Source organism: Hydra viridissima, unplaced genomic scaffold (genome assembly GCF_058129835.1).
Source record: "Hydra viridissima isolate aposymbiotic clone 2 unplaced genomic scaffold, HvirCarnegie_v1 scaffold_8, whole genome shotgun sequence".
Classification (NCBI taxonomy): domain Eukaryota; kingdom Metazoa; phylum Cnidaria; class Hydrozoa; order Anthoathecata; family Hydridae; genus Hydra; species Hydra viridissima.
The window spans coordinates 15,011,510-15,026,895 of NW_028324307.1; the positions used below are offsets into that span (position 1 = coordinate 15,011,510).

The 15,386-nt window shown below is 29.7% G+C and overlaps 2 protein-coding genes across 2 annotated transcripts; both read left to right on the plus strand.

Annotated features, from left to right (window-relative positions):
* The first annotated feature begins 23 nt into the window (after positions 1 to 23).
* LOC145194592 (peregrin-like) lies at positions 24 to 12,271 on the plus strand. The gene is made up of 11 exons (XM_090095930.1): positions 24 to 1,760; positions 7,278 to 7,449; positions 7,543 to 7,677; positions 7,866 to 7,994; positions 8,664 to 8,985; positions 9,267 to 9,365; positions 9,703 to 9,773; positions 9,890 to 9,938; positions 10,049 to 10,995; positions 11,169 to 11,305; positions 11,394 to 12,271. The coding sequence occupies exons 1-11, from the start codon at positions 250 to 252 to the stop codon at positions 11,701 to 11,703; spliced, it is 3,882 nt and encodes a 1,293-aa protein (XP_089952056.1). The 5' UTR covers positions 24 to 249; the 3' UTR covers positions 11,704 to 12,271.
* On the plus strand, positions 3,508 to 6,785 carry LOC149885280 (uncharacterized). The gene is made up of 2 exons (XM_090095939.1): positions 3,508 to 4,265; positions 4,407 to 6,785. The coding sequence occupies exons 1-2, from the start codon at positions 3,908 to 3,910 to the stop codon at positions 5,996 to 5,998; spliced, it is 1,950 nt and encodes a 649-aa protein (XP_089952065.1). The 5' UTR covers positions 3,508 to 3,907; the 3' UTR covers positions 5,999 to 6,785.
* Positions 12,272 to 15,386: the final 3,115 nt, after the last annotated feature.

Here is a 15,386-nt window from a genome sequence, read left to right on the forward strand (position 1 = left end):
TTGTGAATATTATTGATACGGTGCATTGAGAACTTAAATTAATGCTTTTCAATAAGTTTTACTTTTAGCACAATCACTTAAAAGTAGCAAAAGTGTCGTTAAAGATATATATATTTTTGTGTCTTAAGATATACTTTTCATTTGAAATTTAAAAGTTTTTCTTTTTAAAACTATTTTTATCTATTTTTTCATGAGTTTTTCTAAAATATATATATTTATAACTATAGTTAGAGTTAAATATTAAACATAATGGATATTGCTTCAATATTAAAAAGTCTACAGAAACAAAAGTCGCCATTAGAATGTCCATTTTGTGGAAAATTTTATAGAAGTTTTAGTGGAATTAGTTATCATGTGGTAAAATTTCATTCAGATAATCCAGTAAGTCTTTCTGTCTCAAGTCCTACTAATTTATCTATACCTGAGAAAACTAAGAAGTCACTAACTTATGCTGAGTCCAAGTGCATGGTGGAGTTCGACTTAAAAGGAAATATTATTAGAAATCTCATTTCAGAGCCATTATCAATTCAAATTGAAACTAATGCAGTTTGTGAATCTAGTTTTGATATACCAAATTTATCACCTAAAAAATCTCCATTAAAAGTTACTCCGAGAAAGAGAGGGAAAGGTGCAAAAATTCGATTTAATCAGCCAAAACATAGATACAGCTATCTTAACAAATTTAAACAAAATGGTGGTGAAGAGAAACCTTCCTTGCCAGTAGCTGTTTACTCTATTCTAGCAGATGATGAAGTTCTTGCATCAGAGGTTCCAGAGAGAACTACGTATTATCGTTACATAGAAAAGCCACATGAAGAGTTAGATGAGGAAGTAGAGTATGGAATGGATGAAGAAGATTACATATGGCTGGAAGCAGTAAATGAAAATCGAAAGTCTGAAGGAATACCACCTGTATCACATTCAATTTTTGAAACTCTTATGGATCGATTAGAAAAAGAATCATATTTTGAAACAAGGACTGTAAATGGTGATCCCTATAATTTAATTGATGAGGATGCTGTTTGCAGTATCTGCTGTGATGGTGAATGCAGTAACAGTAATGTAATACTGTTTTGTGACATGTGTAACTTAGCTGTTCATCAAGAGTGCTACGGTGTTCCCTATATACCTGAAGGTCAGTGGCTTTGTCGACGTTGTTTTCGATCGCCTTCAAAACCAGTTAGTTGTCTTCTTTGTCCAACCAAAAGCGGTGCTTTTAAGCAAACAGACACAAACCATTGGGCACATGTTGTATGTGCTTTGTGGATCCCAGAGGTTTGTTTTGCAAATACTGTATTCTTGGAACCTATAGACTCTATTCAAGACATCCCTTCTGCCAGGTGGAAATTAGTGTGCTATATTTGCAAAAAGAAAGAGGGTGCATGTATTCAATGTTTTAAAACAAATTGTTACACTGCCTTTCATGTAACTTGTGCACAACAAGGTGGTTTGTATATGAAAATAGAGCCAGGACGAACAGAAAATGGTCAACCTACTGTAAAAAAGTTTGCCTACTGTGATGCTCATACTCCATTGACAACATCACCTAATTCTGGTACTCCTTATCAAAGTGACTGTTGTAGCGATGAAGACAGCGATTCAGCTTCAGTCCATAGTAAAGTGTCTATTTCATCAAAACTAAAAAGTCAATCAAATCTGATCACTCCGTCTGCTAAACTAAAAGAAGTACAAAAAAAGTTGTTAGAAAAACAAAGTTTTAAATTACCAGCTGTTCACATCCCTTTTGTCCCTGCTCACAGGTAACTTCTTTTTTTTTTTTCTTTTTTAAATTCATGTTGTCTTTAGGAATATTTTCTTATAAATAAAATTCTTTTAATTGCCTAAATTTTTTTTTTATTCAAATAAATTCAAAATATAAGAAACTTTGTAACTTTGTACTTAAATGTAAGAAATGTACAAAAATACATTGTTCAGAAAAATCTACAGTTTTTTGTTAAAGGTAATGCTGTTAACAACATACATGTCAATAAAGTTTAAATAAAAAGCCTATAAAACCTACATGCCTCTGCCATAACAGATCACTATGTTTTTAACCAAACACAGCTTGCAACTTTAAGTTATTGAAAAAAGCTTTTTAAAAAACTTTTTTTGTTTGTTTGTTTTTCTCACTGAATTTACTAATCAAACAAATAAACTTTACAGCAGCAAACTTAAATCATGATGAGCCTTAAGAAAATGTTTAAATGAAGCTTTTGAATAAACAATAAACAGAATTGATGTAAACTATAATAATCAGGTAATGCAAACTTCAACAAAATAAGCATTAACAGTAAAAAAATTCCTAATGTAAAGTTACTGTAAATTTTATGATAAAAAATGAATCTTAGTAATAGTCAGTTTTTAGTAAGAAAATATCTTTTAAAATATCTTTTGTTATGATAACTTAAAATTAAATTTGACAACATTGATGCCTTTCACTCATCAAGGTAGCAGTGATCTATCATGTAAGGAAGTAAAAGTGTTGCATAACTGCTCCAAATCTCTTTTTTATATTGCACCATGGTTGTAGGCCAGATCATTGTTCTTCATCAGTGTTCACCAGATGTAAACAACATCAGAGAGATGACAATGGTCTCTTTCCATTTTGTCTAGAGTGGCTCTAAATGTCTTCATTTGTTCAAGAAAACTGCTGGCTTCTCTATCTAATTTAATGTTGCTAATCAACCTTCCAATATGTAGGTATTTCTTTCATGTTTCCCCAAGATAACTGAGTAAAAGTTGCAGTTCCACTTGTAGGCCTCTAACAATGCAACCTGCAAGCTCTGTGTCTCATCAAGCAACTGTGGCATGTACTCCTTTAACAGTCTAAGGGGAAGATAAATATTTCTGAAATTTTTTAAATTTCTACAATCTTTTGAATTTCTACAATCTGCTTCAAAATGGCAGTGTTTTAAATATCTTTTCAAGCAAGCTCATGTAATGAGTTTTTATATTTGAAACACTGCATCCATATGTTAGAACTGCTGGATACTTTTTCAGAGTCAGCTCTCTCATGTTCATTTTCTGGGACTCATTATCTGCCCAGTTAGTTAAACACATATTTGCCATATTGTATTTTATCTCTACAATTGCTTCATTGAAGGTTGTGAAGCAATAGTCTCCAGTTTTCTTTATTCCAAAATCAACAATGTTGTGCACATAACTCTTTTTCCCATCATGAACTTAGTGGGCAATGTTTGGTTCATTCTAAATGCGTGACTGCCCATCTTGACAAATAACCAGTGTGGTTTTGGCCTCAAGTTCCTTGCAAATTTCAATAGCGAGATATCGTGTGCATCATCCAGCAACTCCATTCCTAAGGCAATTTAGCAATTGCAATTTAGGAAACTTGCAATTTAGGAAACTTGCAATTTAGGAAAACATATCCAAGCTGCTGAAGTGATTAAAGCCTTTTAAACTCTGGCCCATCAACTGAATTGAATGATGGGTTTAAGCTGAAGAAAAAGTGAGCTAAGTGCTTATCTAAAGAATTTTTCTGATAGATATATGTTCTTACAATAAAATCTTTCAGATTAGAATGTTTCAGCTTACTTGCTTAAGTTAAAAAATTAAACTTTCAGAAACTAATACATTCAACTGATCTGAAGCATTAGAAGCAACACTACTACTGGTTCTTGGCCTTACAACATATTCTAATTTAAATTTGCTATGATATAATTTCCAATACAGTATTGATGAGACTGTTAAGTTAATAATTTAGTTAATAGTTCACTCTTTCACAATTGACTTTCTCAAACAGAGCCTAGAGTTTTTTATGTATAACTAATAGCTTTCTCCAATTGAAGAGCGTTTTTTCAAAAGGGATATAAGTCCATTTTTGCTGAAATTGAGTTTTTTTTACTTTTGGATTCTATAGTGTAAATGGAACAAATCTAACTATAATAACATGGATAGAAAATTATTTATCCACTTTACTTTCAATATTAAAATCACCAATTTTTTTCAAAAGGGCATAAGTCCCAGCATTAGAAAAAAGTATAGCAAAAACTTAAGTTCACGCTTGCGCAGTAGCAACTTCCGTAACAAATTTTATCTAAAAATGGTATCTAAAATAATAGATTCAGAACTGGAAATATTTTCTTACTCTCTAACCCCTGGACATGGTCGGAAAAGATCGAAAATAAGCAAAACAGGAGAGAAAAAACGCCAGAGATATTCATCTCTTGGAAAATTACCTGTCATAGCTTGTAGGCACAACAACAAAAGATGTAAAGCAGGCAATCTTGGCAACCTGGATATTGTTGGTGAGCTCAGTTGTATTACACTAGCCACTTTTGTTAGTTCAGAATTATTATAGTTAGCTATGAGTTTCAATCTATACTATGAATTTAAAATACAAATAATTCTTTATTATATCAATCTTGACATACCAAAATTTTTTTTAGGTTTTTTCCAGAAGCTGTACAATGAAGAATTAAAAGTTAAACAGGATAATTTTCTTCTGAAGTTTGTTAAATTAACTCAAGTTAAAAGACACAGGCCAAGGAATGAATATTTTTGTTTGAGAAAACATTCAATAAACTACAGTATTGCTGACAGAAGTTGTAAAACAGTTCCAGTTTGTAAAAAAACATTTCTTTCCATAACATGTGTTGGAATAAAAAGATTGCATAATCTTATAAAATATTACTCTAAAAATGGGTGTCTGAGACCTGAAAAACACGGAGGATTTAGACAAACGATAGGTGATAAAGAAATCACCAATTCAATAGTGAATTTTATAAGTCAATATAAAGGTTGTGTTTCACACTATGGGAGAGGGAAAAGTGTTAGAGTGTACCTTTCACCTGAATTAAATGTTGTAAAGTTATGGAGAAACTGGAAACTTCATAGAAACCAAGAAAATATGGGTATTTCATCACTTTCTAAATTTAAAAACATTTTTTACACAAAGTTTAATGTTGGATTTGGAAACCCAAGAACAGATATCTGTTCTTTTTGTGAAGCACAAAAGAAGTTGATAAGAAAAACATTTGATACAAAGTTAAAGGGAGAAGAGTTTGCTAAATATCGTCTGCACAAATTAAGAGCAAAAAAATTCTACTCTCTTATGAAAGAGAAAAATGAAAATGTCATTAAAGTGTGCTTTGACATGCAACAAAACCAACCACTTCCTAAATTAAGTGTTAGTGAAGTATTTTATGCTCGACAAATTTGGCTCTATAATTTAACATTTGTTCGACATGATCAAATAGTACAAAACAAAGATAACATTTTTATTTATACCTGGTTGGAAACTCAGAGTGGTAGAGGATCTAATGAAGTTTCTTCAGCCCTGGTTCACTATTTGTCTAAGTTGGAAAAAGATTTAATTACAGAAAGAGGAGCTAAAGTGAAATTAGATCTACATTTATTTTCTGATGCTTGTTCATCACAGAACAAAAACTTTGTTGTTTTGTGTTGTTTGAAAAATTTTGTGGAAACGAGTGTTATGTTTAATGCTGTTAAACATTTTTTTCCAATCAGGGGTCATAGTTTTTTACCTCCTGATCGAGTTTTTGGGCGTATAGAAAAAGTGGTACGCAAAAAAGAAACCATTCTTTCTCCTCTGGAATATTACAAAATATTTTCAGAGCATGGAGCAGTGCAAAAACTAGGAGAAGATTGGTTTCTTAAAGATTACCAAAAAATGGCTAAACAGATTCTTAAAAAAAAAAAGCCATTTCCAATGAGAGATCAGAAAATTATAATTTACTCTCAAAAGAAAATCGAAGTGCAAAGTGCATATTCTGCAGAGCCTTGTCTAGTTAGTTCTTTATTAAAAAAAGGACAGTTATTTGCAAAAATGACTGAAGCAATACCAAGACCATTAGAAAACAAAGTCAAAAAGGAAAAGAAAGCAGATGTAAAAAAGTTAATGGCTTTCTTTGAGGTACCATATGATGCAAAGGACTTCTATGCCTGTATTCTTGATGGTATTGAGGGAGTAATGCAGAATGATGTTGATGAGTTTGATGAAAATGAACCGTTTGTTTAAACTTAATAAAATAATTTTACTAAACTTTTGTTTTGTTTTTTTGTATTATAAAATGTTCTCTATTGTTGTCTTAAAATGAGATTGTCTAAAAATATGTACTAAAAGAATATAATATTAAATCCATTCAAATAATTTTTTGTCCCAAACATTAAGGGTTCATACATTAATGAAGTCTCTGCTTAAAGGGGTACTAATGACGTCTCTGCTGAAGGGAGTATCAGTAAATTAATTCAGATGGTAATTATTGGTAAAATTTTGAATTAAAACAAAAATGTTTAATTAAACAATTTAATTATATCATAGGCATCTTGAATTCCTTAAAAACTCTTTAACCAATGTTTGATTAACTCAATTTAGTATTTTTATGAAAATAAAAAAACTGATCTGCAGCATGCTTTGAACTGGTATGGCTGAAAACCATCAAAAAACGTTTAAAATATTTTCGCTTTTCAAATCTCCATTAAACATATTTCTGGCATTAAACAACAGTTTTTTATTTTTTAAACAGCGTACGTATGAATTTTAAATTTTTACAAAAAAAGAAAAATCACAGAGAGGGTCTTACTTATCATGTAACAAGGGATGAGGTGGTCAAAATATTAGGTGTGTTTTAAGAACTTACGTTACAAATTTGTAAGTCCATCCAAATAAACTTAATTCGCAAACAATTTAAAACATAATTTTGTCACAAATACTTATTTTTCTCTAAAAAAATGTGGACTTATGCCCTTTTTGAAAAACTTCTTACATTTTAACCCGTTATAAGTATACTTCAAAAAAAGAAAAATTTTAATTGTAAAATTATTTTTATGAAAATCACAATAAACTACCGCTTACAAAAAGAAAATTTTTTATTTGTTGAAAGTTTAAATAGATTATTAATTTTTTTTAGTTTTTTCAAAATATTTAAAATGTGACTTATATCCCTTTTGAAAAAACGGTCTTCAATTCTATTATGACCCATTTATGTCTCTTTTGTTAGCTAAAACTGCTTTTTACATAGTTACACTGCCTGGCATAATTAGCAGATGTTTGTCAAGGCAATGAGGCTAGAGGCATTCAAATAAATGATTTCCTTTTCTATATAATCTTTTTTTTTTTTATTTCTACCAAATAAAGAGTTATAGGAAAAATGTTTAAAAGGCAATAAAAAGTAGATTTTCATGAATTAAGGTTTCAATCTTGAAGTGCTGCAAAACAGTGCAGTTTAAAAGTTTATTGAAAAATTGCCCTAGTTAGCTATTATTGCAACTGAAAAATTTGAAATATTTTTTTTAAGATTGGGGAAAATTGTTTCAAAGGTGATAATTGCCAAAAAATCACTCTTCATACAACAGCTTCAATCCTATTGGATGCTAAAAAGACAATCCCGCAATGGTGTCCCATTGCTACGTAGATTGCAAGCCAATACTGGCACAGGCATAAACAAAAATCAACGAGATGAACAGCAGGTTTGTAAAAAAATTATCTAACAAATTAAATAGTTTAAATTTTTTGAAAACTTTTTTCTGAAAATTTGAGTAAGAAAATCTCTTTAATTTAAGTCTCTGGAAGATTGGAGTCAATCAAAGGAGTTAAAAGAGCAGTTGCGTTATTGGCAACAACTACGGCATGATTTGGAGAGGGCTCGTCTTTTAATTGAACTCATTAGGAAACGAGAGAAAATGAAAAAGGATCAGGTATCTTCATTTCTTGATAATATGTTAATAGGTTTTACAAAATAGGTTTAAATAAACAATTGATATTAATTAAATGAGATTTTATTATTGTTATTATTGTTGTAAACACATTTTTAGTTTTTTCATAAATTTAAGAAAGAATCTGAATGAAGTTTCTTATTGGAAGCTTTTGGATTTTTATATACTAGTATCGCATGAAGCAGCAAGTTGTTGATCTTCAGTTAAAACCACTGCAAATTGAAATGGAGCGTACATTACAAATGATTCAAGAGAAAGATGTTTCACTTATATTTTCAAATCCTGTTGACCCAGAGCAGGTTGCTTAATTTTTTTTTTTATATTACTCTTATTTTAAGTCTGATCTAGAAATGAAGACAACAGGGAAAAAAATAACACTTCTGGTCTGGGTATAATCAGTTTTTTTTTCAATTAGCCTTCTGTTTTTGAATTTTCAATTAGCTGACTGTTTTTCGATTGTTAATATTAACTTCTTTCAAAATTTGATTTTGGACTAAATTGTCTCTTACTTAAATTTTAAAAAACTTAAAATTTAATTCAAAACAATCTTTATTTGAATATCAGGACCAATAACTTAGAAAATTTAAGATGTGACTATCATTTTTTACTTTGTGTGTTTTTAAAACATTGATGGTAATTCTCCTGAAAAAAATTCATAAAGAATTCATTATTTTTTATTGATAAAAAGTTGTCATGCTATCATAACTGGTAACCTTAATTCCCTAATCTTAACCTCATAACCCTAGCCCCTAAACCCTTATATTTATAAACAGATTTTCTTACTTTATTTCTCTATTAAGTTAATTCTTCTACCTTGAATTATTTTTCTAAAAATATCCTGGTTTTCTTTTAATAGTTTATTATAATTGAAAAAATTTAGTTTTAAATAAGTTTAAATCTTTGTTAATTTTTTATTTTATTTTGTTGTTGTTGCTAATTGTAAACAAAATTTGGAATATTTTATACAGGCACCTGATTACCACGAGTTTATAAAAAATCCAATGGATTTATCTACTATGCGGCAAAAGCTTTCTGACTACGAATACATGAACTTTGATGATTTTGAAGCAGATTTTAACTTGATCATTAAGAACTGTCTTGATTTTAATAAAGATGATACTACGTATTATCGATATGCTGTGCGTCTGCGAAAAGAATGCAAGCCTATTCTGAAGGCTGCAAAAATTCGTATAAAGCAGGCAGGCATTGATCAGAAAACTGGGATGCATATGGATCATCCTCCTGCATTATGTTCTCCTGAAAGAGAAACTATAGCACCAGTTGCTGATGGTATATTATTTAACTAATGTTTTTTTTAATGTACTTTGTCTAGTAATGTAATCAGTCTTATTTTGTGGATGAATGGAAAAATATGTAGTGTCCTTTAAATCACAATCATGATCATCATCATTAATAGTTTTTTTTTAGCTGTTTGTAGTATTAAGTGTTTTGTACCTGTAACACTATTTTATGCCACAAACATTCACAAAGTTTCAGTTTTTGCCAGTGAAACTGTTCTGTATTAAAATTGTTTATTTTTAAGTTTGAGCGTTGACTATTTTTAATTTTAGATGTACTTGGCGTTGTTGATAATCCATTTATGACAATAGATGAAAAAATAGATGATCTGGAGCAAAAGTTAAACATTTCATCTACAATTCAGTCAGCATGTATGTTTTTTTAAACAGTATTACAATAAATTTAGTTTATATATAGATAATATGATAATAGCAAACAATTGCAAGAATTAAAAGAAGGATTGTTAATAATCTTTGAGGCTTTTATCTTTTGAGGATTTTATCCTTTTTTCCATGATCTTTAATGTTTTTTAATCTTAAAACTTCTTTTGCTTCTAGTTAAAGTTAAGCAAGGTTAATTCTTTTATAAATATATTAAATTAGATTTCTTTATTATTTCTATTACATTATTGTACTTTTAATCTTATATTTTTGATATACTTTTATATACTTTTAATGTACTATATATTTCATATATAATTCATTTTAGTGGCTCGTTTTTTGCGTCAGAAGGTCTTACGAAAAGAAATTGCCAAGTTAAGGAGGAAAAGGCGCATCATGGTAAACTTTTATGTGTATTTGATAAAAAAATGTTTTTACTTTAGAATAAACCTACACTATAATATGGGCTTTTTTTTTTATCCTACACTATAATATGGGCTTTTTTTTTTTTAAAGGCAAATGATCTGCATATTACTCCTCCTAATGAAGTCTCAGAATACACAGGTTCTTAAATTCTATTCTTTCAGTCACAATTTTTACATTTTGTTTGATGTTTAAGTTTTTTTTTATTTTTCTTTACTAATGACACTGATTAGAATAAAAATAATTTTTAGATATGAAGTCATCTTTTGTTCCTCCAATTATAAAAAAGCGAGGACGTAAACCTAAGAGTTTTACAAAGCAAAAAAACATTTATAATGGTGAGGTGAAGATCAAGACATGTTACAAGTCACCTCATAATATAGTAAACAATCAAAAATTAGAATTAAATCTCGATTTACCTGTTGCTGAAATCCCAAGCATAAAATCCTCACTCAATGATATCAGTAATGATTATTTAATACCTATAATAAAAAATCCTAGTCCTGGACGCAATCGCAGAAGTGGTGTTTTGTTTAAAAAGAAACAGTACCAGCCAGTTAAACCAAGCCCATTAGTTTTAAATTGTTCCCCAACAAATACTCAAGATATTTTAATTGCTTCACCAAACAATACAAATTTGAACATTTTAAATAATTCAGACACTGTTACTGAAAGTGCTCCTTGTAATGAAAGTAAATTAGATCAGTCTGCAGTTATTGTAAATGAAAATAGTGACCCTAATATCATAGCTAAATGTACTCAAAGGAGACGATCTAGTTCACTTTATGAAAATGTTATTCGTTTACAAGACCACACATCAAAACCTGTTTGTGTAAGAAATTCTAATGAAACAGATGCTTGTATAGAGGACACAATTGACAACATTTTGGAGCAAGACCTTGGTTTTGGGCAAATACCTCGGAAAAGAACTTATAGCAGCTCAGCTAATTCTGACAGTGAAAATCATTATAGTAAGCGGAAGATGAATCATAAACGAGGTCGTCAAAAGTCTGTGAATAAGTTGTGTCTAAAAGACGAGTTCAAAGATTTAGAAGGTCTGAATGATATAAAATGTGGTGTTTATATGATTTCATCAGATGATGTTGGTTTGAAAGATCCAAAATCAGACCCAGAAACCTTAGATATGCTAACTTTAGTTTGGGCCAAATGTAAAGGGTATCCATCGTATCCTGCATTGGTAAGTATTTTTTTATAACTATTTGTATTTCAAACTTTTTGCAGTTTTTTTTTATACTTTTATATGCTTTAAGTAATTTTTATTTATATTTTTTAGTTTTTAAAATCTAATTTTTCTAAAAAATAGTTTTTTAGAAATTTGTAAAATATTACTGTAGTAATACTTTATTCCAGACTATTGATCCAAACGCACCCCGCACAGGTTACCAGTTTAATGGTGTTCCCATATCTGTACCCCCAATGGATGTTCTCGAAATGAATGACGACACACAAAACTATTTAATACTCTTCTTCGATGCCAGAAGAACATGGTATGCTTATGTTTCTATTCTCAAACCAAAATTTGGTCTTTCATCTTGAAAAAATCGTACTATAATTCATAGTTTTGAATTTTTTTAGGCAATGGCTTCCTCGCGATAAAATTGAACCCCTGGGATTAGATTCACGGCTTGATGAAGTTAAGCTTATTGAATCTAAAAAACCATCAATGCGAAAAAATGTGCAGGAGGCTTATAAACGTGCTATATCATTTCGCAATAGACTAAACTTAGGTGAATCATCGGATAACAATGATATAGAAGAGCAACCTAAGTATGAGAACGGATTTGCAGAATGCGAAAACTACGGGCAGGACGTTCTTTCTGTTCGTCCTAATTATCTTTCAGATTATCTCACTTTGCACAGCCCTATTGCTGTCTCTCTAACATGAAATTAAAGTTATTTCTTCATATAAATGTTGTCATTTCCATTTCCCTTGATTCTTTTTCTATAACGAGCTTAGTGCTATCTTAAACTACGTGTATTTCTAAGCTGTTTCTGTTGTTATATTCGTTTGTTATGTGCTATGAGAGTATTTTACTATCGGTCTGTGTTTTATTTTTAATCTCGATTCATTATGAGAATATATTTATTTGGTAATATTGTTGATAACGAATACAACGTCAACTTTAAATTAACCCCATTTTACGTTTTATGCTTTTTACCCTTGTTTGCGTTTCAATTTTATTTATATTTTCTTAGTTAATACAATGTTATTTATGTCAACTTGTTTAATTCGCTGAAATTCGATTTTGAAGTTAACTTCTCTAAGTCGTTTAGAATTTTTATACGAGTTTTAATTATCTATTGCATAGAAAAGCGGTTGTAGTATATATAAAAGTTATTTTTTACTTTCTATATGCAAATTATTTTGTGAGCAGAAGAATAATTATTATTCGTGTTTTTAATGCGTTTTGATGAGTTTTGTGGCTAAATCTACAAAACACTTCTAAATTCAAGAACTTCTATTGCCTTTCGTAGTTTAATCCTGACCAGCAGTTGAATGTCGTCAAAAACTTAGGCTTGCACTTAGAGCTAATAACTGGCTAAAGGTGCGAGGCTTTTTTGAGCGGAATTTAAAATACTATTATAAATGTGTTTTATCAATGAAGATCAATCTAAAATGAGCTTTGAATACTTTTTTAAAAAAATGTTTTATAAATCTCTTTTTATACGATCAATTGAAATATATCTAAAGTTTTGAATTGACCATATTAAAATGTGTCTGTTTTCTGTATTCTTTAAACCACTTTTTTTTATCACAAAAACTTGATTTCAAGCAGAACTTAAATCTATGTCCATGATGTGCTCTTAAAAACTGTAAAAAATCAAAAATAAGGTCACATTTAATAATAAACTGATCTAAATTTTTTTAATATTGATATCTTTGCTTCTCTTTAGAAAAAACGTGATGTGTATTTACAACACTTGTTTTTGTACTTTCAATATTAAAGATCCCCGTGAGTGAATTTCTCAAATGTGTTCAAACTCATGTTTAAACTCTCCTATACACTCTGTCATTCACCCTCATGTTGCGATCCTCAAATTCAATCGGTTATTATTTTTAATTTTTAACAAACTTTGATTAGACTAGATAACAAATCTTTCGAGAATTTCTCGTTTATCGTAACTTTATTGAAGACAGTGAGTTTAATGAGCCAAGTGGAAAAGAAATCTGTTTGTCTTGCCTTATGCGGTTTATGGGTTTTTTGGGCATTACAAAGATCTTAATTATAAAGATGTGTGGTGGCAAGAATTACGAAAACCTAATAAGATTATGGGCCACTGCATCAATTTGAAAGTGCATTTTGTTCGAAGTCATTTTCATTTTTTCCAAGACAACTTGGGTCACGACATTTTTTCTTGTGAAAAAACTCTTCACTAATTTTGAATTTGTGAAGAGTTTTTTCACAAATTTTGTCTGCAATAGTAACGACCCATGGGATTTTTGAAAAACTTCGAGAACCATGTAATCAATATTTAGATTTTTTTAAATTGTATCATCAAACCGCGACCTTCGATCAGTGGTTTGATGATACGATCGACAGTTTGCGTTTGGGTTTCTTTAACTGCTTTTTGGTCTTATCTTCTTGTTTTAGTTTCTAGAGTACCTGAGATGTACTTTGACACTGTCCTTCAAAACTCGGAATGTTGACTCTTTTAGATTTTTTTTTGTGTGTCAACATGGTGGGGCTGTAAAACATTTCTCAAATTACCTTCGAGTCTTTCTGTGAAGTGTTACAAATTTTAATGGTTTGAGTAGGAGTCACTGGTGTTGCTAAATTTTGAAATTGAAAAAATGTTGGTGTAATGATATATTTATTTAGTCTTATTAAGCATTAGTTCGATTATCTTGGGACATCAATAACATTTTGTCCTGAAATAAACGAATAATGCAGAGAAAACTTCTGGCAAATTACTCCCTTCTATTGACAATACATGTGTCAATTGTATTCCATTATTGCGAAAACTACGCGGAAAGTCTCATCACACCGGCTCTCGAAAGAATTGGTGATGGTCTAAAAATTATGTTTATCTTAAATATGAGGAAAGTTGCACAACTGATACATATAGACAGTCTACACTTCAGATTTCAGGCCACTAGACTTCCATTATGCATGAAAAAAAATAATTTAGTTAGTAATAACATTTAAAATACGCTTTATTTTATTAATTTTTTTCTAAATAATTTGCTTAAACATATATTATTTAAAGCATAAGTTATTATTTCTCTAAAAATAAAAGCTAAAACTTTAAACAATTTTTACTTTTAAAAAAAATCAAAAACTTTCTCTCAACGTTTAAAGTTGGAGATAGAACAAAATAATTTTAACCTCGCGTATACATCTTTATATGATTTTCATGTAAATCTATAAGTAATGTTTTTAAATTCTATCTTACTTTAAGAAATTACAAACTTAACCAGAAATTGGATTAAGGTGTAGTTAATAACTACTTTAGCGCCGCCCAACGCTGATACTTCAATTTATACCGTGTTTAATGCCACTTTCTCAGAGGACCTGAGGTTTGAAGCTTGTAAACCCATTCACTTCCTCAGGTAGAGTGGCAGAGCATTTATGCTTATTGCAGCCTGGAATGCGGCAAAAGCTTATTTAATACTGATATTGGCATCTCAACAGCTGCTACATTAGAAGTGACTAATGCTGCTACACATGCATCTTCTGATATTTCCCATGCAAAGTGGGGGGTCTCAAATGCAATACTAGCTATAATTCCGTGCTGGACATTGTCATTGTAATTGACGTAATTGACAAGTTCTCAATGGGGAAAGATCAGATAAAAAGAAAAGATGGTCTCAAGAGCTGATAAGATGGTCTCAAGAGCTAATCAATTAAGTTACCACCATTTGGTTCACTTTTAATGTAAGAAAAAAAATTTTTTCTGATAGTTGCCGAAGCTGTTGCTTAATTTGATGAAAAGAAATTCAATAATTTTATTAGGTGTGAAAAAGAGTTTCTTTTAAATTTAAAATATGCAGGGCTTCTTTAGAGAAGTAGCGGATTTCTCACCGTGAGTCAAGCATCAGCACTGCTTTTTATTTTGTGATTAAAAATGGTATTTATTAAATCATTTTAGACCTAAAACTCAAATGCAGATGAAGCAAAACTAAAAAAAAATATCAAACTCATTTTTTTATGTTTTTTAAATGAATAACATTTTAAAATTGTTTACCAAATGATAAATGGAAGTAAACAAAAATGATAAATGAAAGTAAAAAAAAAAGATAAATGGAAGTAAACAAAAATGATAAACGAAAGTAAAAAAAAATGATAAAGAAAATAAACAAAAATGATAAACGAAAGTAAACGAAAATGATAAATGAAAGTAAACAAAAATGATAAATGGAAGTAAACAAAAATGATAAATAAAAGTAAACAAAAATGATAAAAGAAAGTAAACAAAAATGATAAATGGAAGTAAACAAAAATGATAAATGAAAGTAAAAAAAAAAGATAAATGAAAGTAAACAAAGATGATAAATGAAAGTAAACAAAGATGATAAACGAAAGTAAACAAAAATGATAAATGGAAGTAAACAAAAATGATAAAAGA

Bases quoted from the DNA above. Each gene is read 5' to 3' on its own strand.
- LOC145194592 (XM_090095930.1), top strand. From the start codon at position 250: ATGGATATTGCTTCAATATTAAAAAGTCTACAGAAACAAAAGTCGCCA. The intron at 8,986-9,266 runs GTATATTATTTA...TTTTAATTTTAG, and splicing joins TATAGCACCAGTTGCTGATG to ATGTACTTGGCGTTGTTGAT. The intron at 9,366-9,702 runs GTATGTTTTTTT...AATTCATTTTAG, and splicing joins ATCTACAATTCAGTCAGCAT to TGGCTCGTTTTTTGCGTCAG.
- LOC149885280 (XM_090095939.1), top strand. From the start codon at position 3,908: ATGGATAGAAAATTATTTATCCACTTTACTTTCAATATTAAAATCACC. The intron at 4,266-4,406 runs GTGAGCTCAGTT...AATTTTTTTTAG, and splicing joins TGGCAACCTGGATATTGTTG to GTTTTTTCCAGAAGCTGTAC.